This window comes from Rhamphochromis longiceps, linkage group LG14, assembly GCF_057381845.1.
Source record: "Rhamphochromis longiceps isolate RC_006_pf linkage group LG14, R_longiceps_female_GT1.1, whole genome shotgun sequence".
Classification (NCBI taxonomy): Eukaryota; Metazoa; Chordata; class Actinopteri; order Cichliformes; family Cichlidae; genus Rhamphochromis; species Rhamphochromis longiceps.
Window position 1 is genome coordinate 10843290 of NC_140570.1, and position 25243 is coordinate 10868532.

Genomic DNA, 25243 nt, shown 5'->3' on the forward strand with positions numbered 1-25243 from the left:
TCATTAAAAAGCATATGCACAGTTACTATTCAACACCAAAAATTACTATTGGATTAGATGCTCATTTGCAGTGGTTTTGATGCCATCAGTGCCATCTTTGCCTCTTCCACTTGAGACACAAGTTCACACAGTAGCATTACACACAGACCCACTCCTCACTAGCAGCTGAACTAAGTGAAGTTCACAACACTTTTATAGAATATATGAGATGTCAATAAGGCTCTCATTTCACCAGCATCGAAGCATTTAACAGCTATCAGAATCTGCTTTACTGGCCAAGTATGTGTCCAAATACAGGAAATTGGGCTCTGTTTTGTTTTCTTGTTCTCAATATAAACAGACAGTAAAGACAGTAACATGTTTAGCGTATTTATATGTGCAGTGCTGCAGAGAGCAATGATGTTAAATAAAGGATGGATAACTGGTTACTATATTTGCAGTAAATACATGGGAAGTTCACAGTATGTTCAACATGCACAATGGTGTACACATGCTAAAGTTAGCTTTTCACTATCAATCACCCACACTAACTGTCTGTTAAGTTATCATTAAGGTAGCAGCTAGTGGGTTTAGGTCGTAAAAAAACACCCACGTTAGTTTTGGGAGCTATGCAGCAAACATTATTAATCCCACCCTTGTGAAAAGTTAATAGCATAATTTAACAGGACAGTACAATTACTTGCATGTAATTGGTGTTACATTTCTTCCAGTAATTAGCAGTTTTCTGTGCCTTGGCCAGCATATGTGTCTTTGCATGGCACCTGTTCAGTTTTTGACTGCAGTCTTAGTAAGTATGTTGCTGGTTAAATTTGATTTGAATGTTATATAGATGTGTCTGTATGTTTGTAGCATCCTGATGAAGGACGTGTTGTCTCCACTTTTAATGCTAAAGAAAGATTGTTGTTGAGCCTTCAAAATGTGGAGTCCAAAGCCACCGGGGATGGCATGGTCGTTACCTCCATCTTTTGTGCTGTCTATGGTAATCAGGCACATTGAAAACTGCGTTTAGCTGAGCATGCCACAAAAGACTTGCTGCTCTGGACTATTCAAGTCTACTGTGTAGGTGTTGCAAGTAGCAGTTATAGTCATAGAATGCTGATGCAAAACTATGACGGGTCAAATTAAATTGGATATTAATTTAATAATAATATTTTTTAAGACATTAAAAAAAAGAAGCTGATAGTGGCCACTTACTCTGAACATTGCCAATCCCCAAGCTGATCGTTCATTCGAACAGGCCTAATGCAGACTGATGCTGTTTCAGGTGGCGTCTCCTTGTAAAGTATGCATTAATTCCAATTTCTACTTCTGATATAAAAATGTCATTAATAAAAATCGAATAAAATAGTTATTAAGCTTCGGAGGAGTGGTTCTTGTGATGTCTGTGTTCATCAAAGCTCAGTGGTGAATGCTACTCACGATGAGGTATTTCTATCCCACAGAGTTTAGTCACCATAAAATGCCTGCTTTGCTATTTAAGAAGGGGAAAAAGCTGCCAAATTGGCAGATGAATGTGATGTCCAGTTTTTTTCTCTGCGCTGTAGCATGTCCCCTTTCTTGTACTTTCAGCTCAACACACTCAGCTGAGTCATTTCGACACATTTACTCATACAAGTGCACAACACACCAGTAAAACACCTCTGAAAGGCATTGTGCTGCTGACTCATTGTGCCTGTAACATCACTGTGCGTGCTCATGCCTAGCATAGCCAGAGCAACGCCATTTGTGCTGACCTGACGTGGCCTCATGGTGCGTGATGTCTTTGTGACATAAGCATGCAAGACTCAGACTCAGTTTTATAGTGTTTATATTTGAAAATATGAGATTTAACAGCAAACATTGGATGGCAGGTTATCAGTTGAGCTGGGGTTTTTGTGTGCATGTGAGTTAAAACGCCTTCACATGCTGATGTGGGTTAAGCCTGAGCATTATTCCCTCTGTGGGTGTCGTAATCTGTGTCTGCTGTCGATGAAGGTTAACCTCATACAGTTTAACACCACACCATGTTGTGTGTGTGTGTGTGTGTGTGTGTGTGTGTGTGTGTGTGTGTGTGTGTGTGTGTGTGTGTGTGTGTGTGTGTGTGTGTGTGTGTGTGTGTGTGTGTGTGTGTGTGTGAGAACACAGATGAGCACACAAGATGCACTTTCCCTGGCTTCCCACTGTAGACATTACATAAACCAAGTTCTGCTTTTTAGAATCATAGTTGAGTCATGCATGGATGTTTTCAAGTTCAAGTCCTAAAGGATCCTGAAAGCTACGCGAACAGGCATCACAGAGCATAGCTCGTCATTCATGTTATCTGTAGGTTCTCTATAGATATGTTGTCAGGTATTTCCCTGCACTCTCTGTTTTGTTTTTTTTTAACAGAAGATGATGCCGAAAACATGCTTGAGGGCAATTTAAAAATGGTGTCATCAAACAGTTTTTCCAGTAGAGATGCTCTGACTGGCTTGCTTGTAAACCCCTCAGCGCTGTCCAGACACATTCGTGTTAGCTTAATTGGCGATTCTGAATAGTTTGTGGTTGTCTTGTTGATAAAGTGCTTGAAGTGTGGAGAATAAGAACAGTATGAATGTATGGTTAAATGTGGCGTGTAGTCTAAAGTGCTTTGCGTGGTCAGCAAGACTGTTTCAATTTACTGTAGCAGAATACACTTCTTGGCTGAGCAGACGTCGGTGTGGAAGTCAAGCAGTCTTGAGACTAGCACATTAGCACCAGAGAGAACAATGGAGAACCGAAGCCAAATGCCACCTACACCTCAGCCGCACCAAGCCGAAAACTGACAAGGGCGAGAGACCGCCTGAGATCCGCAGACAAAGGCATTTACAGGCAACCATTAATAGAAGGTTAATAAAAGCTTCCACAGTTTCACCCGCGGAAACCTTTTACGACTTTTACTTCCTCAAAGATAGACCTTGTTGACCAAAGGCATGCGAGGTTAGTGTTTCTGTCGATTGCACTGTTTGTTTCAATTCAATATAGATACATTGATTGTGTTTATGGTCGCTCATGTCAGTTAATGCCGGGATAAAAAATAGGCTGCAGGAATCCAGTGTTATTTAAAATCCAGGATAATTTCAGACAATTTTAGTCTCTTCAGAGTTGTTCTGATGGGTTGCACACTTGGAAAATGTTGCGAAGTGATGCCCAGTTCCTCTCACCTCAACACAGCTGTCCAGTCCCAGTGTAAAGTGGGTTTAAAATGCCATATTGATCGTTTTTGGCAGCTTACAGATAATGCCCATCTGTGATGCACACTATCTAGTGTGATCAGGGCATGAATCCAGCCTAAATGCAGTTATCTTCAGTGTCTTGGGCAAAAATGTTGACTTGATGGTATTTTCAAGAATCACAGTGAGGGTGTTTTCCGTAACTTGGAAAAAGCTGATTTATGGTTTTCTGTGTACACAGTTTCTTAGAAATGAGCAGCATGACAGAGATCGTGGCCCATAGTAGATGTACAGTAATACACAAGATAAGACAGTGTAATGTTTTTCCATAAATAGTGCATTGCTGAAAATGAAGGCATTTTTACTGTAACTGCTAACCAATGACAATGAGATTTCCCCGCCACACAACAGCAACCACAAACACGTGTGCATGAGGGCAGGCATGTTTCACAGCAAAGATGGAGTACAAGAAATGCGCTGTGGTCTTTAAATTGTTGTTGCAGCAGTGTTTACTTCAGTCCTTCTTGTGTCTGTGTTGGTGTCCACTGTGTTTATGCAGGGAGACATTTAAGAGTCACTGTGTCATTAACTTGCGTATAAGCTCCTAACAAGCTCCCAATAATCTCAGTCCTGCTGTCCTCTATACGGTAGCAGAGTCGTTGTTGTACAACTGAAACCGCCAATAAAGGAGAGTGATAAGATTTGGATGTACTTTACATCTTAGCTTATTACTGAGTTTCTTATAACGGAATTATGATGTTTAACCTTTCCTGAGCTGCATGTTACAAGTTCATTTAACAGTGGACGCAGTGAAATAACTAAAATGAAATAAAATCAAAAGCTTAGTTTTTTGTATCTACATGAGCACCAACTTTTATTTACTGTTGTTATTAGTTGGGAACAGTTACTTTGAAACGCACATCCTAAAATATTTGGGTATAGAAAGTACTCTTCCTCCAGCTCTGAGTCATGAATGGTGCTTTACACTAAATACTAAAGGAGCCATTTCTTGAACACTTCGTGGTTACACTGTTGTGTTCTCCGAAACTTGTCTGTGTCTGTGTGTAGTAACGGGTCCAGACTCCTCTTCTGGGCATCAGCTGCTCGGACATGGTGCTGTGTTGAGGTCACTGTCTTGTGATCAGAAGGGCTATATGACACTTCGTCTCATTGCAGCTGGCCTCCCAGGAGAGCGTGCGTGTGTCTGTGTGTGTGTCTTCCTGTGTGTATGTGAGAGAGAGAGAGAGAGAGAGAGAGAGAGCGCAGGTATTTTGGCAGAAATAGCCATGGAAATTGGATCAAAGCAGATGAAAATCCCAAAACTGCTTCGGTACACAAACTCTAGTGAAGGTTGAAACTGAACTTTACAGACATGCACTTGTCGCATGCTTGGCAGTGGAGTCGAGCTTAGAGCTAACCTCACCTCAGGGCAAGTTGGTTAACCTGTTAACACAATAAAATGAACATACTCTACTCTACTACTCTACTAGCTGTGGTAATCTCAAGCAATGAAAGCTGCTCAAGGGAAAATTCGGGAAACTAATATTTAAGAAAACGGGGAATTAAAAAAGGACAGCTCTTCGTTATCACCTCTCTGCAATGAACCTCATCCACCAGACAAGATGGGGAAAAAGCACGTCTTACAGCAGCTAAAAACAAACAACAACAGAAAGTAACTGAATTTTTGGTATGAAAACCAGATCTCATGCACCCTGTGCTTAACTCCGTACCCCATGAAAGCTCACTAGGAGTAACCCTTGAATCTTTTCTCATCTGATCAGTTTTTGTGTCATTTCAGACCTGCTTATAGAACAAAATGACTCTGTGTGCATCAGAGGTTAGTGAGGGAGGTCTTTACCTATACAGCTACCCTTGGAAAACCCCAGAAACAATTGTAATGGTTGCCAAACCATGTGTTTATTGATATATACTGAGGTCTCAGAACTAAGGGTACAGCAGCAGTCATCAGATGTCTTTATGGGATAAAGAGTTAAACCATGTTGCAGCCATGTCTTACTTCCTGCAAGGACACATTCAGTTTTTATACTCTTAAGATATTACTAACCGAATAACTGGAAAAAGTCTCCTGTCATGGGCTGGATTTTGTCTGTGCTGAGAGAGAGAGAGACAAGGCTCCAGAGCGGGACCAATATGATCTGGAGTTTTCTGTCAAACGTGACTAAATGTTTTCTTTTGCTTCACTAGTACAAATGACATTTAGCAGACGCGTGTATGTGTGTCTAACATTATACATTTGTTTTTTTCCGCCCGCTAACATTCTCTATAGAGTTGTTCTCTCTCTGCCTCTGTGTATCTGCCACCAATATTTCTCTTCACTTAATACTAAATATTCAGTGCAAGGCATGTGTGAAACCGCACCCTTTACTCATTCCTCACAACCTTAAAACATGTTATAACTGCCTCTGGACCTGAAAGGCTTAAGGGGACTGGGATTGCTGTATGCTGGACCTACGCAGAGCTTTGCAGGCTGGTCTGTGGGCTACTTCTCGTGTGTGTTCGTGCTGTTGTTGTTCCTATCAGGGAGAAGACTGAAGTCATAATGAGGGGGCTCCACTGCAGCCACTCTCAGTGCTTCCCATGATGCTTTTTGAAACTTTGATTATTTTTTGTATTTCTTGCTCATTGTGGTAAGCTCCAGTCACTCCCTTCCCGTCCAAATCCACTTCGCAATCGGCATTCTGTACATGATACGGTAGTTGGGCTACATGCTGCTGGGGCGATTGTGGCTCAAGAGTTGGGAGTTCGCCTTGCAATCGGTAGGTTGCCGGTTCGAGCCCTGGCTTGGGCAGTCTCGGTCGTTGTGTCCTTGGGCAAGACACTTCACCTGTTGCCTACTGGTGGTGGTCAGAGGGCCCGGTGGCGCCAGTGTCCGGCAGCCTCGCCTCTGTCAGTGCGCCCCAGGGCAGCTGTGGCTACAATGTAGCTTACCATCACCAGTGTGTGAATGTGTGTGTGAATGGGTGGATGACTGGACATGTAAAGCGCTTTGGGGTCCTTAGGGACTAGTAAAGCGCTATATAAATACAGGCCATTTACCATTTTATGGAGGACAGCACGCAAGCAAATCTGCATAGGTTGCTTTCCTCAAACCCTTCACCGTGCACAGCCAAATGCCTGTGCAAACAGACACAAATGTGTTATCATGAATTCCGTCTCAGCCAAGATCAACATCATGGTTGGAGGTAACTGGTATCTTTGCTCTGTCCTTGGAAACGTATCTTGATCCAGCATCTCACTTCAAGCCAGGTCCTACCGTATAAAGGAGAAAAATGACTGTGTGTCTTTAGGAAAGAATGGCTTGTCCTTTGTTAGTTTTTTTGTGGCTGAGATATTTATTTTGATGTCCCATATGCTACTACTGGAAAAAGAACAAGTTAAATTTACAGGATGCCTTAGTGTGTATGAGAACATGGAGAAAAGGGAATACTTCAAATTTATTTTTGTGGTGCCAAAAAATGAATAATCTTCCTCTCTTCCTCTTTTTTGGGGTATGTCATTGTTGTATAATTGTACTTGCTGCCCTGTTTCCACCTTTTCACAAGGTCTCGCTGCCCCCCAAAGTGATAATAATTGTGCTCATTCTCGTGTGATCCAGATGTCCTGTTGATACCGTCCAGAAGATGCAGAGGGGAGCAGTTACGTCAACAAGGCTTGACGATGGCCAGTTCTAACAATAGATTTCCAGGGCTTAAAATACCTCGTAGACTCACACGTTCCAAACAGATGCTTACATACATGAGAGGGGGGGTGATTTTTGTTTCAGTCTTGTTTTGATGCTCTGTAAAATTATCTATTTAAACTAAACAAACATGGTCAATCAGGCTGGATAAGTCAACTGTTTTCATTTAATTAGGAATTTTGTTTTTCAAGCTTCTTTTATTTTTATTTAACCAATTTAAGATACTCTTAGTATATCTCGCGACTATTAGAACTGAAATAGCAGTTGTGTATGTGGGGCTCAGTGCTGTTATCAAATAAAGTGTGATTTTCAAAAAAACAACACCAACTCTCCCCACCTGACACGTTGTTTTTGTAAGTTGCCAAATTTAGTGAACACATGAACTCTACCAAGTGCCAATGTTTGTCACAGTTTGTACAATACCTTTGAAAGGAAAGTTCACATACCAATGCACCATATAAGCTGGATGAATGCCACACTTGCTGCCCTGTGCTCTCTCAGGAGCCCCTACGTCCGCTCTTCCTCACTTCCCCTTCCTGTCTGCTCCAGGAAGTTGGCCTTGCCAGACTTCAGGTGGCCTCATCTTCATGGCTAAAAGGAGTACTCGAAATAGTACTTCACAGAATTTGACAAATGAGTTGGTGTGTGAGTGTGTGTCTGAGTGTGTGTGTGTGTGTGTGTGTGTGTGATCACAGCATAGTTTTCATGTACTCTGTCCACACTTGTCTAGCAGAAGCAGAAGCTGTGTTTTGGGGCATCCCCATTAGCTTTGCTTGATTAAGTCATTAAAGTCATCTACCCACTCCTAAGTGGCGGAGCAAAGCTCCTGTCACAAATTATCACAGTCCGCATTGCCGGAGCTATTGTCGAGGGGCTCAGCAGTTACGCAAGCATTACGCTTGCAGTCGAAGGTCACGGTGTGGGTCACGTTATCCAAATAAGCTGGAAATCAGGAATAACACAGTCTGACAGCACACTTGCCGACCAATCACCTCAAGAAGTGTCGGTGTCCCCTGTTAGTTTTCATTTTTAGTTGTCTTTAAGTTATTTTTTTAAATGGGTAAAGTCTCCTGGGCTGCATGCCCTTAGTCCCTTTGTTGGTAATTTACTTGGCTTGTTACTGTTCTTTGATTATTGTGTCATCACAGCAATATTGTTAAGACACTGTGACTGTGCCCTAGATGTGTTGTCTGTAATTTAGGTGTCGGCAAAATACCGTTGTCATGAGTGCTTTAGAGACATAAGAGCTGACAAACATATTGTATGTTTTAAAACGCATTCTCTCCTCCTCTGCTAACCGTTATTGTTTCTGCTTTTTTTCTCTGTCTTCTGTACTCCGTGTTTCTTTTTTTAAACTCACCCTCTTCACCACTTCGCCATCTCTCTTTCTCCCATCATTCATCTCCTTCCATCTCTTTTTTTCTCGCGTCTCTGTCTCCAGGTGGCTATAAAAATAGTGGATAAGACCCAGCTGGACGAGGAGAACCTGAAAAAGATCTTCAGAGAGGTGCAAATCATGAAGTTGCTGAAGCACCCCCACATCATCCGCCTCTACCAGGTACACAGTCACTCTCACCCACAGAGCCTTTTAACACATCTCTGCTCACTTCTTCCACCCGGGACCTGTGGCCAAATGTGAGCAAATAGATGATTGAAGTGTAGAAGAATCCAGATGTTACCAGACATTGTTTTCTGGGGGTGTTGACAGTTCAATTATAAAATGTACCTGAAAAAGTCTCAAAAGTATTGGAGGGTGTGGGGGGAAGTGGGGGGGCAGTACAACTACAACCTTCTGCCCAAAACCTCACTCTAGTGAGACTCGGTGATAGAAATTTAGAGGTGAGAGTTTTGTTTGTTTTCATACTTTTCCAAGTGTATGAGGATTGTAACACCCTACCAGTGTCCCAGCACCTGATCTGAAATAGCCCCCAGCAATTTGAAGGCACGCTTTTTTATCACGTTACCATAAATTTTAACAATCTGATCCTCACACACGCATAGGTTGATCAGTACACTTAAGTACATGGCTGTTTTTGTTCTATTTACATCTTTCTTGTTTGTATGCCAAACCGTGCTTAGTCATTCAGTTATGTAACGCATGAACTGCCCATGACTAGATGTTGGCCTGTGAGAGGGTCTGCAGGTCCTGGTTTTTATCATTTGTTTATATCTTTAGGTGATGGAGACGGAGAGGATGATCTATTTGGTAACAGAGTACGCTAGCGGTGGAGAGATATTCGGTAAGGGAGTCCCCCACTGTCACCTTATAATGTAGATTCTCTGTCGTTGACTTTCTCTTACTTTGATTTTTAAATGTGTCAACATACATAAAACAAAATTGTAATCTAATTACAGAGTGCATCCAGGTCCTGTAAAAGTTATAGATAAACACAGACTGAAACGTTTTGTGTTAAATTCAGGAACTTTTTCCACACACAGTACCGCTGCTTTCACGACTGCACTGTGATCACGTAATGCAGCTGTAGCATTTGGGCTCTGCTACTTTGGAACTCCAAGCTGAATTTAAATGCTGATCTAAGTGGGCTGATATCAGCTATGAATAACTGTGTTATTAAGTAAAATCTTTCTTTTTTTAATAACTTCTTTAAGCTTTTCTCTTTTTTAATATATGTGTAAAAACAGCTAATGGGGAGTAGAAGCATTATCTAACAGTTGAAACTTAATGTGGGGGAAAAAACAAAACTGAAATTCAATGTGTTCAGAGGGGAAAGAGGTTCAGTTTAGTGCTTCACTGCCAGAAAGTCTGATGAAAAAGGTAATGGTGATTAAAAGGGGCCTTTGCTAGCTAGTCTCAGACGTGGGAAGATGCAAGTTTAAGACTAATTGTGTATTTTACTAAACAATGTTAAGTCAGTGTTTGGAAATGCAGATAAATCAAAATAACATTGAAGACCATTAAGGACAACATCGAGATTTTTCTCTTTAATAAACACAAGTTTCTTAACGTCAGTCAAAAGCTTTTATTTTACTTTAATGTTCATGTTGAATGTAAATCAATGTGTTTGATGTGTTTCCAATGTAGCTTTGGTATTAAATGTCCTTTAAAGTGGAATTAAAAAGGTTTTAGAGTCTAATTTATTTAAATCTGCAGACTCTCTGTAATTAAAATGAAAGTTTTTCCTGTAAAAATGAAATGAAATTCCCTCTCTGTGCTTTAAAATCCCAGATCCCACCAAAGCTGTACACTTTAATGTTCACCTGGCCAGTCTTGGGAATTAATTTAAGGACATTTGTAGCACAGGATCTTGTACATGAACAGGTAGACAGTAGAAACACTGTGTTCCCTTCCTAAATCCAGCAATTGTGTTTTGTTTGGATGTACAGACCACCTGGTGGCTCACGGACGAATGGCAGAAAAAGATGCCAGGAAGAAGTTCAAGCAGATCGTGGCAGCGGTTCATTTCTGTCACTGCCGCAGCATTGTCCACAGAGACCTGAAGGCAGAGAATCTGCTACTGGACCACAACCTCAACATCAAAATCGCAGGTGTGTGCGCGCACGTGTGTGTTTGCACTGAAGAGCGAATGGGTGGGTAGGTTAAATTTAGTGGTGGATGTGGATGCAGGCAAGTGTCAGCATGTACTTAGGGAGCATTTTTCTGTTTTGAACAAAATGTTTACTCTGTCAAGGCAACTGGTGAGATTAAATCAACCTCTTGTCTGCCCTGTCAGATTTTGGTTTCAGCAACATGTTTTCTCGAGGCCAGCTATTGAAGACATGGTGTGGCAGCCCTCCCTATGCTGCTCCTGAACTATTTGAGGGAAAGGAGTATGACGGTCCCAAAGTAGATATATGGGTGAGTCGACTTTTAGGTACGCAGAAGGCCCTGCTGGGCTCAAACGTGGGGTGTGGCTAGCTGACTTGAATGTTCCAGGTACGGCTGAATTGAAAAGAAAAAGAAAAACACAGACGACCACATTTCTTAAATAATACACAGAGCTCTGGAAAAAATTAATAAATGAATGGTTTTCAAATTGTTCAAAGTGATGTGCTCACAGCTGTTTTCCCTCTCCTCTGTGTAGAGCTTAGGTGTGGTGTTATACGTGCTGGTGTGCGGCGCCCTGCCCTTTGATGGCAGCACTCTACAAAATTTGCGGGCACGTGTCCTCAGTGGAAAGTTCCGCATCCCTTTCTTCATGTCCACAGGTGGGACTGCAGTCAACTCTTATTCTTCTCCATGTTTTTAATCAGACAAAACAAATTTACCTTTGTTCCGCGTGATGTACTCGGTAAAGACTTTTAACAGCTGCCGCTGAAGTCCAAGCCTGGCCAGCTTTTGATTTTCAAAAGTTTCTTTTGGAAAAAGCATTTTATGTTGTATGAGAGGAAAGAATAAAATTGGACTAACAGAAACTAAATTAATAAATTAATAATTATCTCTTTTTTTTGAACAATGCAAATCATTTTAGCCTTTTCTGATCGTTTGTCACCACATGAAAGATTTAGGCTTATTAGTTAAATATTTGAACTATTATACTCTGATATAAATGCATATCATGTATGCTTATGTGTTGTTACAGACTGTGAGTACTTAATTAGACACATGTTAGTACTGGAGCCCAGCAGACGGTTGACCATGGAGCAGATCTGTAAGAACAAGTGGATGAGACAGGGGGACCCAGACCCAGATTTTGACCGGGTGAGACCTTTTTAAAAGAATTTCACAAAGTCATTCTTTCTGTTCTTCGTGTGTGTGTGTGTGTGTGTGTGTGTGTGTGTGTGTGTGTGTGTGTGTGTGTGTGTGTGTGTGTGTGTGTGTGTGTGTGTGTGTGTGTGTGTGTGTGTGTGTGTGTGCGCGCGCGCTTTTTTCTGTTACAGTTTCAGTATAATATGTTGATTTGGCAAAACTCTTGCCAGAAAGCAGAGTTTTTGCAAAAATGACTCACCCCATCATTTAGTGGCTACTCTGTGTTACACGAATAACATATTTAATTTGCCAGATAATTTGGTTGCACTAAAGATGATTGAAAGCTGAATGAGAATGAACCCCAGAGTTATTAAATATTATGTTAAATATAGTTACTGTCAGGCACCAGTTAAGCTTAACAGCTAGCCTTGAACTAGCTCTCTTTAATCCCTTTGCAAGGAATCATTCATTTAAAGTTACTTTGCATCATTAGGAACTGAATATGCACATTATCTAAAAATGTTAAACTCATTTATAAAAGTTAAATTTATAGTTCAGCTTTAGATAATGGTTTAACAACATGAAAGAACGTACTTTTTATAAACATTTATAAACATTTATGTCTTTAACTTTGGTAATGGTTAATAAGTAGTTTGTGGTTCATCAAATAAGCCTTTTTATGGATGGTTATAAAAGTGTCACTGGTCTTTGCAACACCTGTTTTTAAGAGATTATACAGATGAGGACAGAATTACTGGCTCCCCTTATTTTGCTCACAGAATTAAAGTTATTTCATAAAAACCAAAAACTACCAGGCTCAGAATTATTGTGCACTTACAATAATAATATTAGCGATGACCCAGACTCAGTTTTGCTGCTGACTACACAAGGTTTTCTTTCTGAATCTTCACATATCCTTCCTTCTTTATGATTCCTTCCATCTTGATGAGATTCCCTATTACAGACCAACTGGAGCATCCCCACAGCATAATACTCCCACCATTGTGTTTCACTACGGGGGAGTAAACGCCCATCTCTATGGGATAAAAGCTCTAGCTTCATGTCATCTGACCAAAGGACCAATCTCCAGCATCCATCCATCCATTCACTTCCGGAGTACCCAGAGGGAATCCATGCAAACACGGGGAGAACATGCAGACTCCACACAGAAAGACCCCAGCCTGATGGTGGAATTGAACTCAGGACGTTCTTGCTGCAACAATGCTAACCACCGTGCTGCCCAATGCGGAATATTTCTCTGTGTTGTCTTTAGCATACTTCAGTCTGACTTCAAGGTGTCTCTAAACAGAAATCAAGTTTTTCTTGATCTGCAAACCAGTTCATTCATTATGTTCAGGATTCTAGAGATTTTCTTGTTTAAGACTACAATTCCAGTCTTGGATAAGCCATTCACGAGTTTCTTTGGCTTCCTACCTCCGCCAGGCTCGTTCTGTACTATGTGGCTGTCGATACTTCTCACTCCAGTTCTTGACACTTGGAAACTCTGTGATACATTTGAATATCCATCTCCTGCTTTGTGAGCGTCATCGGTTCTTTTTCTCAAGTCTAAACTGATTTCCTTTGTTTTCGACATGATACTTTCTCACTGACAGCTCAAACTGTCACTGAAGTTTTTATACTGTGTGTAAATGGGAAAATAACACTCATTTTAACTTTACAAAATGTCATCATGGCAGTGGTTTATGCTCTAGCTCAATAAAATGGTCAGTTTTTAGGGGTGGCTAATAATATAGACCTCGGTTATTTTCTAAAAATAGAAATAATTGATCATTTCTAAAGAAAACTATGATTTTTTTTTTTTGTTGGTTTTTTTTAAAGAAAGCCTTTGGAAACATATAGGCAAAAACGAATTTTGTCCTCACCTGTACGTTTGTAAATCACAAGACTGTGAACCTGAAAGCTGTAGTTTATATTCCAGTACTCACCTTTTGGTTTTGGTTTCACTGTCTGTTTGCTTTCACTTGCTGTTAGGTTAGGTTGCGTTCAGGGACCAAATCTACTTGGTTATTTTAGGGGGAAAAACCCACTGGGTTAAGATATACTGATCTTTTGACTTAATGTCAGTATCTGTAGCTGAGCATATGAGGAGGAGTAATGAAAACATGATCACAAACCACAGTGATCGTTAAAAATTCATACTATAATGGATATGTAGTGTTATGGGTGTGGATGTAATCAGAATGCAATTATCATCTCTTTTCAGCTGTAATTACACATAAAATAGTTCACACTTCATTAAATCTTGACTTGTCTTGACTTGTTTAACACAAGCTAATGACATAAATCAACTTAAGTTTTGGCCTCACTAATAAATTGTGAATGCTTTGATCATTATTGTTGTTTAATAGCAGCAATTATTTGCAGTCTGTAAAGCGTTGCCATGTTTTTCCACTCCCTTCCAGTTAATAGCGGAGTGTGAGCAGGTGAAGACGGAGAGAGAGATGGAGCTCATCAACGAGCAAGTGCTCATGGCCATGTGTGAGATGGGCCTGGACCGAGAGCGCACACTTCAGGTGGCGAAAAGTTTCATCTCTACCTTTTTGTTTATTTGTCAAAATAAATAGCACAGCTTATGAATGTCTTGCCTTTTCTTCTTCAGTCTCTACAAACAGATGCATATGATCACTACAGTGCCATCTACAGTCTGCTGGCTGACCGCCTCAAGAAACACAAGACCCTGCGTGTTGCTCAACCCACACTGCGCCCCATTAGCTATCCTCTAAATGCTGTACAGGTGACTCATTACATCAGTGTAGTTTTCTGCAGATTCTGTGTATACAAAATTGTCTTTATATCAACAGATTTTAGGAATAAATTTTAAGCGAGGCACTTGAGCTGTAGATGTAGTAAAGGCGCCTCCTCCATCAGTATATCTTACTGTAGTCCTGGTGTCTGTCCGCTGAATGGTTTTAACCCATATCTGCCAATCACTCTGGGCTAAGAAGATTGTTATCAAATTAGCGCAACCCTTATGACCTCTCTGTGTGTGTGTGTGTGTGTGTTTGTGTGTCCCAGCAGACAGACCCACAAGGTAATCCTGTTAGCATAACCGTTCCCCACGTCCAACTCATCAATCCAGAGAACCAGATTGTTGAGGTGAGTTAGCAGTGGAGTCAAGTGGTTGCATCAGCCTGGGAGTAGGTGCGCAGCAGCTTGAAAAGCAAGCTAGAACTAGCTAATTTCTTCATAAACTGCAACAGTGTATATAGTATGATGAGAAATAAGGGGAGTCTCTTTAGACTCTTCAACTGTGTTTTGATTTCAGTTAGTCAGTGCTATGTAGTAAAAATGTGTTCTGTTTTAATAGAAAACACTTATGCATGTTTATATAAACATGGAATGCATTTAAAATGTGAACTTTGTCTTTATTAAGTAACAAATGCACACAAGCATGTAGCACACAGTACCAAAGATCACTTCTGATTACCAAACACTGGCTGTGTGTTTATCTATCGTTCAGCCTGACGGCAGCATGGCTCTGGACAGCGATGAAGGGGAGGAGCCATCTCCTGAGGCCATGGCTCGCTACCTTTCAATGAGGCGGCACACTGTGGGGGTACCAGACCAAAGGTTAGGCATGAACTGACACTGTTTTCACTCACATTATTAGGTATTTGTCTAAAATAGTGCAGCACAATTGCATTCAGATTTGTTGACTGCCAGCTATTTATAGATGAGGTAATATATTTTAGGGTGTGCACATGTGGGTTATTTCAAGCAAATCTAAGTAAGAATGAGGAGCATTAAAGCATAAGTAATTATATTAGCTGCTTTCTCACTAATCTTAAACAATCATCGACTCATTTTATGTCATTTTCTCCGTTTCCCTAACAGGACAGAGATGCAGGAAGATCTCCAGAAGCTGCCACCTGGTTTCCCTCGTGGTGCGCTGCCCCAGCCCCCTTTCATCCCTCTTGCCCCCACTATGGGTCAAATGCACACTCTTATGCCCACACAGAGCCTGCAGCCCACACAGCAGCTGGAATACAAGGTACAGTAAGCTGGGTTAGACCGGATTTCACTTGGTAGCCATCAGCTTACTTTATTTATTTTCCTACTTAATCTGACTTCCTGTGCCTGCTGATCCTCCAGGAGCAATCATTGTTGCAGCCGCCTACCCTCCAACTGCTCAACGGCATGGGGCCTCTGGGTCGAAGAGCTTCCGACGGCGGGGCCAACATTCAGCTACACGCTCAGCTCTTGAAAAGGCCCCGAGGGCCCTCGCCACTTGTCACCAGCCCGGTGAGGATCTGGATTTCTGAATGTAGTCCACCTTGTATGTCGTCCTCCTATGTGCTGAACAGGCGTTGACCAGTAAACTCTTTGCTTCTCTTAGCATCCTATCCCTGCAGTAGCTCCGGTGGATGAGGAGGGTTCAGACGGAGAGCCAGATCAAGAGGCAGTACAGAGGTAACCCACGGTGACGGTTTTTGGTGAAGGGGAATACCGTACAGAGGTGCTGTCTAAATGAGAATCTGTGGAAGTCTCATAACCTGGGACGACAAGTACAAGTACTGAGATCTGGGTCGGCCAAGATATTGAAGTCTAAAGTTTATAGAGGAGGTTTTATAACCAGGTAACTGAATAAAACAAAGTGTAAAAAACCCACATGAATATAGTCATGTAATGACAATTTTATGTTTGACTTAGTTTTTAAAAATAATGTGGAAAAACATTGACATTAGTCTGGGGTAATGATGGGCGCTGGGTTATTTTATGGAGCTGTTGAGTCTAGGTGAGCTCTTCCCAGCCGATCCTCTTCAGACAGCACCTTCTGTAGACCTCGCTGGTGTCCTGGGTTGCTGGGAGTGAGTGCCTCTGGCTGCTCTGCTTTTTTCCCCCCCCAACGGGAGGTGGCCACTCTGCTGCGGTGCTTATCCCATCTTTTCTCTCTCCATTGCGCAAGTGCCTTCTGCCACAGTCCTAAACTGAATCTGCCACCAGACACAGTGCCTCCTATCACTCATACTCTTTGGCCAAGAGCTTTTCTTTCTCTCTCTCATTTCAGTAAGTGCCAAATTATCCTCTGGACCTTTTCACTCTTTCTCACACAGCTTTGCTAACTCTGAAGCTTGCAAAACCAATGAATACTAAATGGCAACCAGTCCAATCCTAAAATTGGAAGGCTGGGGCGTTGCGGGACACCCATAAGCTATAACATCCATCGACCGGTGTAATTTTTTTGTTTACTGTTTTTTGATTGGCTAAGATGATATTAATCATGGCACCTATTGGCAGAAGTGGAAAGGGGTGGGCCTTCCCTCCCCATCTCCATTAGCCAATGAGGACAGAGAGCTGACCAGCGCTGCTTCCTGTCTCCCACCCTCACCCCCGTCCTCCCCCCCTCCCTGCGGCCCAGGTACCTGGCGAACCGCTCCAAGCGGCACACGACGCACACGCTCATGAGCACATCGCATGGCGAGCCCTCGGCAGAGTCACAGCGGCCCCAAGGCCCCCGTCAGCGGGTGGGCTGGGTCCCCGACACACACACCCGGTGAGGGGACACACCCACTCCGAGCTCTCTATGCACAGACACACACAAACACTGAGACCCATTAAATGAATGGAAAGTTAAGCCCAATTCTTTCTCACACACTGTCACACACACATTCTCATCACTTGCAAACACATCACAAACAACACAAAGGATGTGATCCATACCCACCAATGGAGAGTGATGGTAGAGATGGAGTTTCTGACACAGGGCGCAAATGCTGTATCTTCACATCACCAGTAAACCAGGATTTAGTAGAACTCTTTCATTTTCACAAACCTGGGGGAAGACAGAGATTTTACCAGATGTTTTTTTTTTTGTTTTTTGGAGGTTTTTGGAGGGTTTTTTTTGGAGGTATGAACAACATCTCAGAGCTAAATCACTACATTTGTACATTTTCTCTGCAATAGCAGCCATATTTTACTGTTGTCATGCTGGCAGTTTTAACTGTTGTCCCTTATAGGTGTCATTATCCTCCCCCTCAGCTCAGCAAAACTGAGTGTACTTTTCTACCAAGGCAGCCTAACCTTGGGTTTAAAATGGGGCTATAGATGGGTAAAAGTTGAATTTTAAAGAACGCATGTTCTGTTCAGCTGTATTTTTGTCTTTCTTTTTTATGAATATGAATTTCTTGATGACAGACACAGCTGCTTTATCCAATCCCATCAAATGATCTGTATTGTCTAAGCTCTGTACAGAAAAATAACTATATCAGTGTTCAGCTGAAGAGGGGACTTACTGTCATGCACCAATCAGCCACAACATTAAACCCCCACCTCCCAATAGGGTAGGGCTTCCTTCTGCAGGGAAAACAACAGGTCAGCATCTTGGATTATTCTTTGTGCTCCTTGAGCTTCCTTGAGTGTGTTGTCCTTCTTAGGGAGTACCATTGTAACACTGGGTATGTGTGTGGTCTGTTTAGGTGGTTTGGGTGTATGAGATTAAAACCCACTGCAGAAATAAAAACAAATCATCCTAGTAAGATGTTTAATTCCCTTCACCTGTCAGAGGTTTTGATGCTGTGGCTGATTGGTGTATATATATCATCAGTGTTGACCTTAGATAACCTGGCATGAAGATCATCTAATGTAACCAGGCTTACATGGCATGATTTACAGGAAAGGTGAAATTTCGAGGTTTCCTTTGACACATAAGTTCGGGCTCCTTACGCTTTTTACACACTGGACTACGCCTCCATGACAACACCTGAATATGACCATGTTGTGCAGGTTTAAAGTGCTCACATGTCTGTTTCTGTGTCTTATCTCTGTCTGTATGGCTGAATGCGTGTGTCCAATGGTGTACCTATGGTATCTGTCGTGTTACGTCTCGTGTATATGTGTGTGCGTGCACGTGTGTATTTGTGTACACACTTGTCTGTGTCTGCTCCCCATGGCCCCCTTTTCAGATCCAGCTATAAGGACTGTAACACCCTTCATCTGCCCATGGAGCGCTTCTCTCCTGTCAGACGGTTCTCTGACGGGGCTGCCACCATTCAGGCCTTCAAGGCTCACCTAGAGAACAGCAGCCTCATTAAGCAACTCAAGCAGGTACATCACCTTACTTGTACACTTTTAGAGCCATTAACTTGTTTACATCCTTATATTTGTGCGGGAGTTAAAAATATATGGCTTACTTTTACTTTTTAACCAGTTAGAAAACAATCACATTCAAAGATTAAGGATTTTCAGTGAAACCGTATCACTGTTCTTGCTTGGCTAAACAAATCACTGTTTTCCCCTTAGGGTTGATATTATATATATCTGTATATCTATATCTCTATATTGTATGCAAAACATGGTTCCCAGAGCAACAGTGCAGAACAGGAAATAGTTTGCAGTCGCTCTGATGCAAGTTTGAATCGCTGGCGAGTACAAACAGATCCCTGACACTGTAAATATGTGCTTTGTTAGCAGTGGAGGACTCTGATGCGATGCATTCAGTCAGATAGTCTTGGCAAGTCATCCATGGGATCTGAACACTGTTGTGACTCCTTGTTGGGAGGACTGTTACTGCACTTATGCTAACTTAATTTCAGTAATCATCAAACCTGAAGTCTGACATTTGCTTCACATCACCTGTCTGTTCTTGCTTCATGTTTTTGGATGGCGCCCCCCCCCCCCCCCCCCCACACACACACACACACACACACACACACACACACACACACACACACACACACACACACACACACACAGAGTAGCACAACAATAGACTATCACAATCAAGCAAGACTCATTTAAAAAACACACACACATATTTTTTTTTTAACTTGAATTTCTTGTAACATCTGCCTTTTTGCTTTTATGTGCATCACATGGCCAAATCTGTTTGACATGTTTGCACAGGCTGCTGTGATAATGTGCAACAGCTTCATTTTATTGTTTGGTCTTCACACCACTAAGTGTGCGGGGATTCCTGTTAGCCAACTAAAGGTTTTTCTTAAAAGAAAAACAATGTTGGATCCACTGCATCAGCTTTTCTTAAAATGAGACCAAACTGAATCTCTGACCTGACAAAACCCACAACTTTTCTTGAGATGTCGCATCATTTTCAGCAATCCCACAATGAGATTACCTCACCCACTAGGAGGCGTAGGTGGGGAAAGAGATAATGATCAGAATCGGTGGGCGCTTCATGTTGAGCATTCAGGATTAATATTGCTTAGAATAGAGGCACATACATGACCTATGCCTGGGAAAGCACCCGTAAAACTAGATTACAGTAAATTACGTCTCTCTTCGTTGGTCATAAAAGCTGAAACTGAAAAAGCTGGTGTTATCAGGAGGTTGTACTTAAGAAACACTTGGAAAATGTGGTATTTTTGCAACACAATTAATCTTATTAGCTAAATGTGATTGGTATCATTAAACACAGGGTGATCTTAATTATATGAGCACACCTGTGGCAAACAAATCTGAGGTGAAACTGTTGAATGGTTTGGATTTTTGGATTTTTGTTCTAATTACTGGCAAGACTGGTAATTGTTCAAACCTGAGAGCGTGTAGAGTGTGGATACTTGTAATTTTGTGCCTTGTTAGCATGTGTATTAAACACCCTGGGTGCGCGTCTGTGTTTCCAATAGGAGTGTGAGCAGCTCCAGAAAATGTATGCTATCCAGCAGGATGAGAAACTCCTGGAGCACACCCAGCAGCAGCATATCCTGTACCAGCAAGAGCAACAAATCCTCCACCAGCAAATCCAGGTATGTGAAGCTAATGATATGAAGCACTGTGTCTTCACATCAACTTGGGCCACGTTATGAAACTCTTAAGTGGACCTGTTGTGCTCATGTTTAATATGAGCATCCGCCACTGTATTATTATTGTATTCTACTAATTTACTCAGAAAAGGGAGAATTATGTTTTGATTATTGCTGCAATGAGACCTGGGCGTACTGCACTCAATTACTGATGCTCCTGGAAACAAAAGTTGCTTATCTTGTTGAAGGAGAAACACATGTGAGATGAAACTTTATTGATCTGGATCACCTTAGACTTGGCTGCAGTGCATTGTAGCTTCATTTTACTTAATGTGTTTTTTTTGGAGGCATGAGAAGTGTACATGCGTGTTATGCTTTGTCATGTTATGTAGTCTGCCCTGTGAGCCATAATCTGGTTATTTGTCTTTACTTGCAGGGTCTGTCTTTAGGCCATGGAGAAAGCCAGCCCAGTCACCTAACCCACCAGCTTCAGAGGTACACACACACACACACACACACACACACACACACACACACACACACACACACACACACACACACACACACACACACACATTACTCATCAGCTATTGAACGGTGAACAATGAACCTGATACCGTGGTGCAGCGCTATCGACTGAAGTGTTACATCACTGTCGTATCTCTCTCTTCTCCTCTCCTACTCTGTCCTGTCCTCCCTCAGGTTGCGTATCCAGCCCTCTAGCCCTCCGCCAACACAGCCCAGCAACCACCTCTTCAGACAGCCCAATCAGAGTTCTCCGCCTGGCTCTGCAGGAATAATGCAAGGGCACGGTTAGTAATACTACCGCCGGAGTGCTTAAATGCTTTAGTAGGTGATGTGACTGTACAGAAATGCAGTGATTAAACTGTAAATATAAAACTAACTGGCTTATTCACAGCTCGCTATATATTTATTAGAACATCTATTTTAACATAGAAAGAAAAACCTAATAATCAGCATATTGCATTTCTGATTCAACACATGGTAGTTTGCATCCCAGTGTGCGTAGACTTCAACAAGTAATTATTCTGACTCACTAAAAGATCCAGATCTTCCACATACATTGACATCATTTGTTTTATCCAGATAAAACAAACAATCTCATTCGGAATCTTTAAGTCACTTTGCACTCAAAGCTACGTGGCTAGACACAGTGAAATATTGTTCATGTAGTCTCTGTGCATGAGTGTGATGTTGATCTTAACATATTATACTGCAGGGGTGGGCAACTCCAGCCCTCGAGGGCTGGTGTCCTTCAGGTTTTAGATGTGCCCTTGATCCAACACAGCTGATTCAAATGGCTAAATGACCTCCTCAAGAGGAGGAGAAGTTCTCCAGAGTGTTGGTAACGAACTAATCATGTGACTCAGGTGTGTTGACCCAGGGTGATATATAAAACCTGCAGGACACCAGCCCTCGAAGCCTGGAGTTGCCCACCTGGAGTTATAGTGTGTTAATTTAAACTTGTAATTGCAATCAAAGTATGAATATCTGCACAATACAAACTGATTTCCAATTCTCAGTTCCATGCATTTAACTCGTGACACGACCTGAACAAATAGTGTACAATTTTAATATGGTGTCCGATTGTAAACACTCGTTCGTCAGTATTAATGTAACAGTAAGAGAAAGTTTCCTAATTACATTAAATCTATGCCTGCCTTCAGTGGACACAAGAAGACTTTAGATGCTACAGAGGTCAAATGTTAAATGTTATAGTCACAATTCATACTTTATAAGTTAATTAAAATACGGTTTGGGTTTTGCTGTGCAGCTAAAGAGCAGATATTTAATTTAAAAACAAAGCTCTTTATTCATTTCTGGCTTTTGTTCTCTGTACAATAGCACTGCCATGTTCGTTTGTGTGTTCTGAATAATGCAGTAGAAAGCATATAGCTTATGCTGACTCAATGAAAATGTTTCCTCAGGGACAGCAGGTGAGTAAACACCTCAGTCGTCAAGAACAAAATAACATGTGATTAGCGTGATAGGTTAACAGCTGTTTTTATTTTCTCGTTGTGTCATTTGCAGTTTCCAGCTGAAAAGTCTTAAGAGAATTTATTTATTCTATTTAGTTGTATTTTTTATTTTTGGAAATTTTTGCTCAGCTTAAATTTATAAAAAATTTTGATGATTTTGCTCTCATCATTTTCCCCTTCTCTCTCTCTCGTTCTCTTTCAGGTCAATCATCAGTGCAGTACCAACATGGCGCTCCAGCCATGTACCAGGGCCAGAGTGGCAGCCCGCCTCCCACGGGCCTTCCTCGAGTGTCTCTGCAAACCAATCCGCAAGCAGCATCTGCCCGCCCCACTGTCCCATTGGCACAGGGTGTACCTCAACAACAGCAGGTGACTGCAAAGAGCCAATCAAATGTGGGGGTTTTTGTCTTCTGAGGAATTCCCTCTAATTCAAAGGTGTCAAACATGAGGCCCAGGGGCCATAATTGGCCTGACAAAGACTTCAGTCCGGCCCACTGGATGGCATTGTAAAATGTAAAGGAGTGCACCAGTGCCATTCATACTATACCAAAGTAGCTGGGTAACAGTTAAACTGTTAAATGACAGAAACACTGTTTTATAACTGCAGGAATGTCTGAGCAGTGAGCTACCAGAACATTTTCACTAATCTGACACGTTTATTATACAGAAAAACTGAGACGTGCTGTTAAAAATTGCAATTCTGCTTCAACTGGTTTGACCCACTTAAGGTCAAAGTGGGTTGAACATGGCCCACGATGTAAAGAGTTTGGAATCCCTCCTATAACCGAATCAAACATAATATCTGACTTTTTTTTAAAATTTTGCTGTCACGAGCTAGAATGTATTTAATTAGTCGTGAAGCGATGCTGCAGTCACTAACGAACACCATCCTTTGTTGTGCAGGTGACCATTCAGGTGCAGGAGGTGGAGCTGGGAGGTGGGGCACAGAGGCAGAGCAACTTTCTGTCCACGCCAGGCGGACACAGAGTCCTCGGGAAGCAGCTCAGCGCAGACAACGCCGAGTCGCACAGGTGACGCTCGCATCATGTCACCACAACCCCCCCCCCTCTCCCCTGATGGTCGCCAGCAATGGACTGTTTCTGTGTCCTCCTCTTTGCCTTTTAGTTAGATTGCATGAACTCACCACTCTCCCTCTCTCACATTCATTGCATTGTTTTTTTGTTTTGTTTTTTTCTCACTGTATGCTTCTCATTTTTTTGTTTTTGTTGTGTTTTCATTGCTTCCATATTAAATGATTTTTCTACAACTGTATTTTGAAAACTCGTTGCTCTGGACATTGTTCGTAAAAGAGCAGACGTAAGAATTATAACTTTGTTTGAAATGTGTTTAAAATGACTGTAAATCCCTCATCGTCTGTGCTGAGTGGACAGCAACAACAAACTCTCCACTCAGCTCAGTGTATCTGGGTGAGTTTCTGCATGTAAACAGAGCATCAACTCGAGTAGGAGGTCAGTCAAACCTGTGACCACCACCCCTGACTTCATTATCCCATAACTGCCCCTTGTAGCCAGGACTACCTTCACTGAGTGAGCATGTTACAATCTTGAAGTTGCAATCTTTATTAAAAAGCATCCTTTGGAAATATGTTACACCTCTCAGTGAATACTTGAACCTGGAGCAGCGTGTGATGTGTGTTCTAGGCTGTCTCTGTGGATCTTTAGCAGATTGGTGGACGTTAGGTGATGTGTTTGCTGTGTATACAGAGGATTGGGAGTACATTGTTGTTAGACAGCAGGTAGGTAATTACTGTGTGTGTTCCCTCCTGTTTAGCCGCAGCCTTGGCCGCTTCACATCGGGCTACGACCAGGCCCAGTTCAATCCCCACCTCTACTCTGGCGACGCTGCCTCCCGAGGCGCCTCAGGCGTGGTGGGGTCCTACAGCCCCTACCTGCAGGGAGCCTCCCTTAAAGTTCCCGGCCTGGAGGGTTACCAGACCGGGGCGGTGGGGACCAACAACTACGGAGCCCCTTCCACACTACAGCAGGCTCTCCTCTCCCCGACTCCTTTGGACTACCGCCCCCCTCAGCAGCACGTCACTCCCACCCTGCAGGGCCTCCTGTCTCCCCGCCACTCTTTAACAGGACACGCCGATCCCAGACTGCCCCCACAGGACCTGGCTGCCCTGCTGAAAAGGCAGAGCCCCCGGCCATGTCCGGCACCCCCGACACCATCCAGCGGTGCGCCACAAGAGTATGGAGATATGCTGCTTCTCCGCCAGCTAGGCCCAGGAGAAAGCTTGGAACCACAGGCACCTCAGGGTGCCTCTGGAGGGCAACACTACCACCACCTCCTTCAGATCAGACCCCCGGAGGTCCAGCAACAGCAGCAGGCACCGTGCCCCAGCTTACCTCACTCAGAGAGCATGGAGGAGGACGAGGTACCGGCTAGCTACCATCACCCACACGAAGGCCTTCTTGCCAAGACAGGAGAAGGACATGAGCTCCTGGGGCCTCCCCGAGGAGGCACCCCACCCTACACCTCCCCTACACACAGGCATGGTGGCTACATAAGAACTGGCACAGGTAACAGAGGTGAGACCTTACCCCAATTTCAATGCTTTCTCCAAAGATCTGGAATCCAGTGTCTGTCTTAACTGGAATATTTTTTTCCCGCCTTTAAATTCATGTTCTTTTCCTGTATGTTAAAGCCACGAGGTAAACCTGTACAAATATGTCCTTTTCAGAGTCTGAGCATGTGGAGTGCAGGCCTCAAGGACAGGCCATGGAAGTGCCTGATCATAATGGTGTGGGCTACTCGCGAGGCCCCCAGGGGGAGGTTTACAGATCCAGAGGACAGCTGCAGCGCCACCACACCATCCAGACTTGTGATGATGCTTATGTGAGTCAAACACTGCTGCTATGGTTACACACTACATTGATCACTAAGTGTGGGTTCTAGTAGGTTTTTGGGGGTGTTTTTGTTGTTGTTGGGGCTTCTTTTTTTTTTTACATCAGCTTCCAACTAGGTAAAATAAAAACAATTCAGTG

At 42.6% G+C, this 25243-nt stretch overlaps 1 protein-coding gene across 4 annotated transcripts in view; it reads left to right on the plus strand.

Moving 5' to 3' along the window:
* The window catches only part of sik3 (SIK family kinase 3), a 40002-nt gene that overhangs the window by 10486 nt on the left and 4273 nt on the right, over positions 1–25243 (plus strand). The window contains exons 2-23 of one of the 4 annotated variants that reach the window (XM_085380961.1): positions 8312–8428; positions 9047–9110; positions 10216–10377; positions 10563–10687; positions 10914–11037; positions 11412–11530; positions 13942–14052; positions 14139–14273; positions 14555–14635; positions 15000–15109; positions 15374–15530; positions 15632–15781; positions 15876–15949; positions 16899–17033; positions 18442–18583; positions 20119–20238; positions 20672–20730; positions 20938–21047; positions 22438–22604; positions 23139–23266; positions 24027–24787; positions 24940–25094. In XM_085380961.1, the coding sequence (XP_085237087.1) occupies positions 8312–8428; positions 9047–9110; positions 10216–10377; positions 10563–10687; positions 10914–11037; positions 11412–11530; positions 13942–14052; positions 14139–14273; positions 14555–14635; positions 15000–15109; positions 15374–15530; positions 15632–15781; positions 15876–15949; positions 16899–17033; positions 18442–18583; positions 20119–20238; positions 20672–20730; positions 20938–21047; positions 22438–22604; positions 23139–23266; positions 24027–24787; positions 24940–25094 (3306 nt within the window). The remainder of the gene's footprint in view (positions 1–8311; positions 8429–9046; positions 9111–10215; positions 10378–10562; positions 10688–10913; positions 11038–11411; positions 11531–13941; positions 14053–14138; positions 14274–14554; positions 14636–14999; positions 15110–15373; positions 15531–15631; positions 15782–15875; positions 15950–16898; positions 17034–18441; positions 18584–20118; positions 20239–20671; positions 20731–20937; positions 21048–22437; positions 22605–23138; positions 23267–24026; positions 24788–24939; positions 25095–25243) is intronic. The other 3 variants (XM_085380963.1, XM_085380962.1, XM_085380964.1) reach the window with 3 other exon arrangements.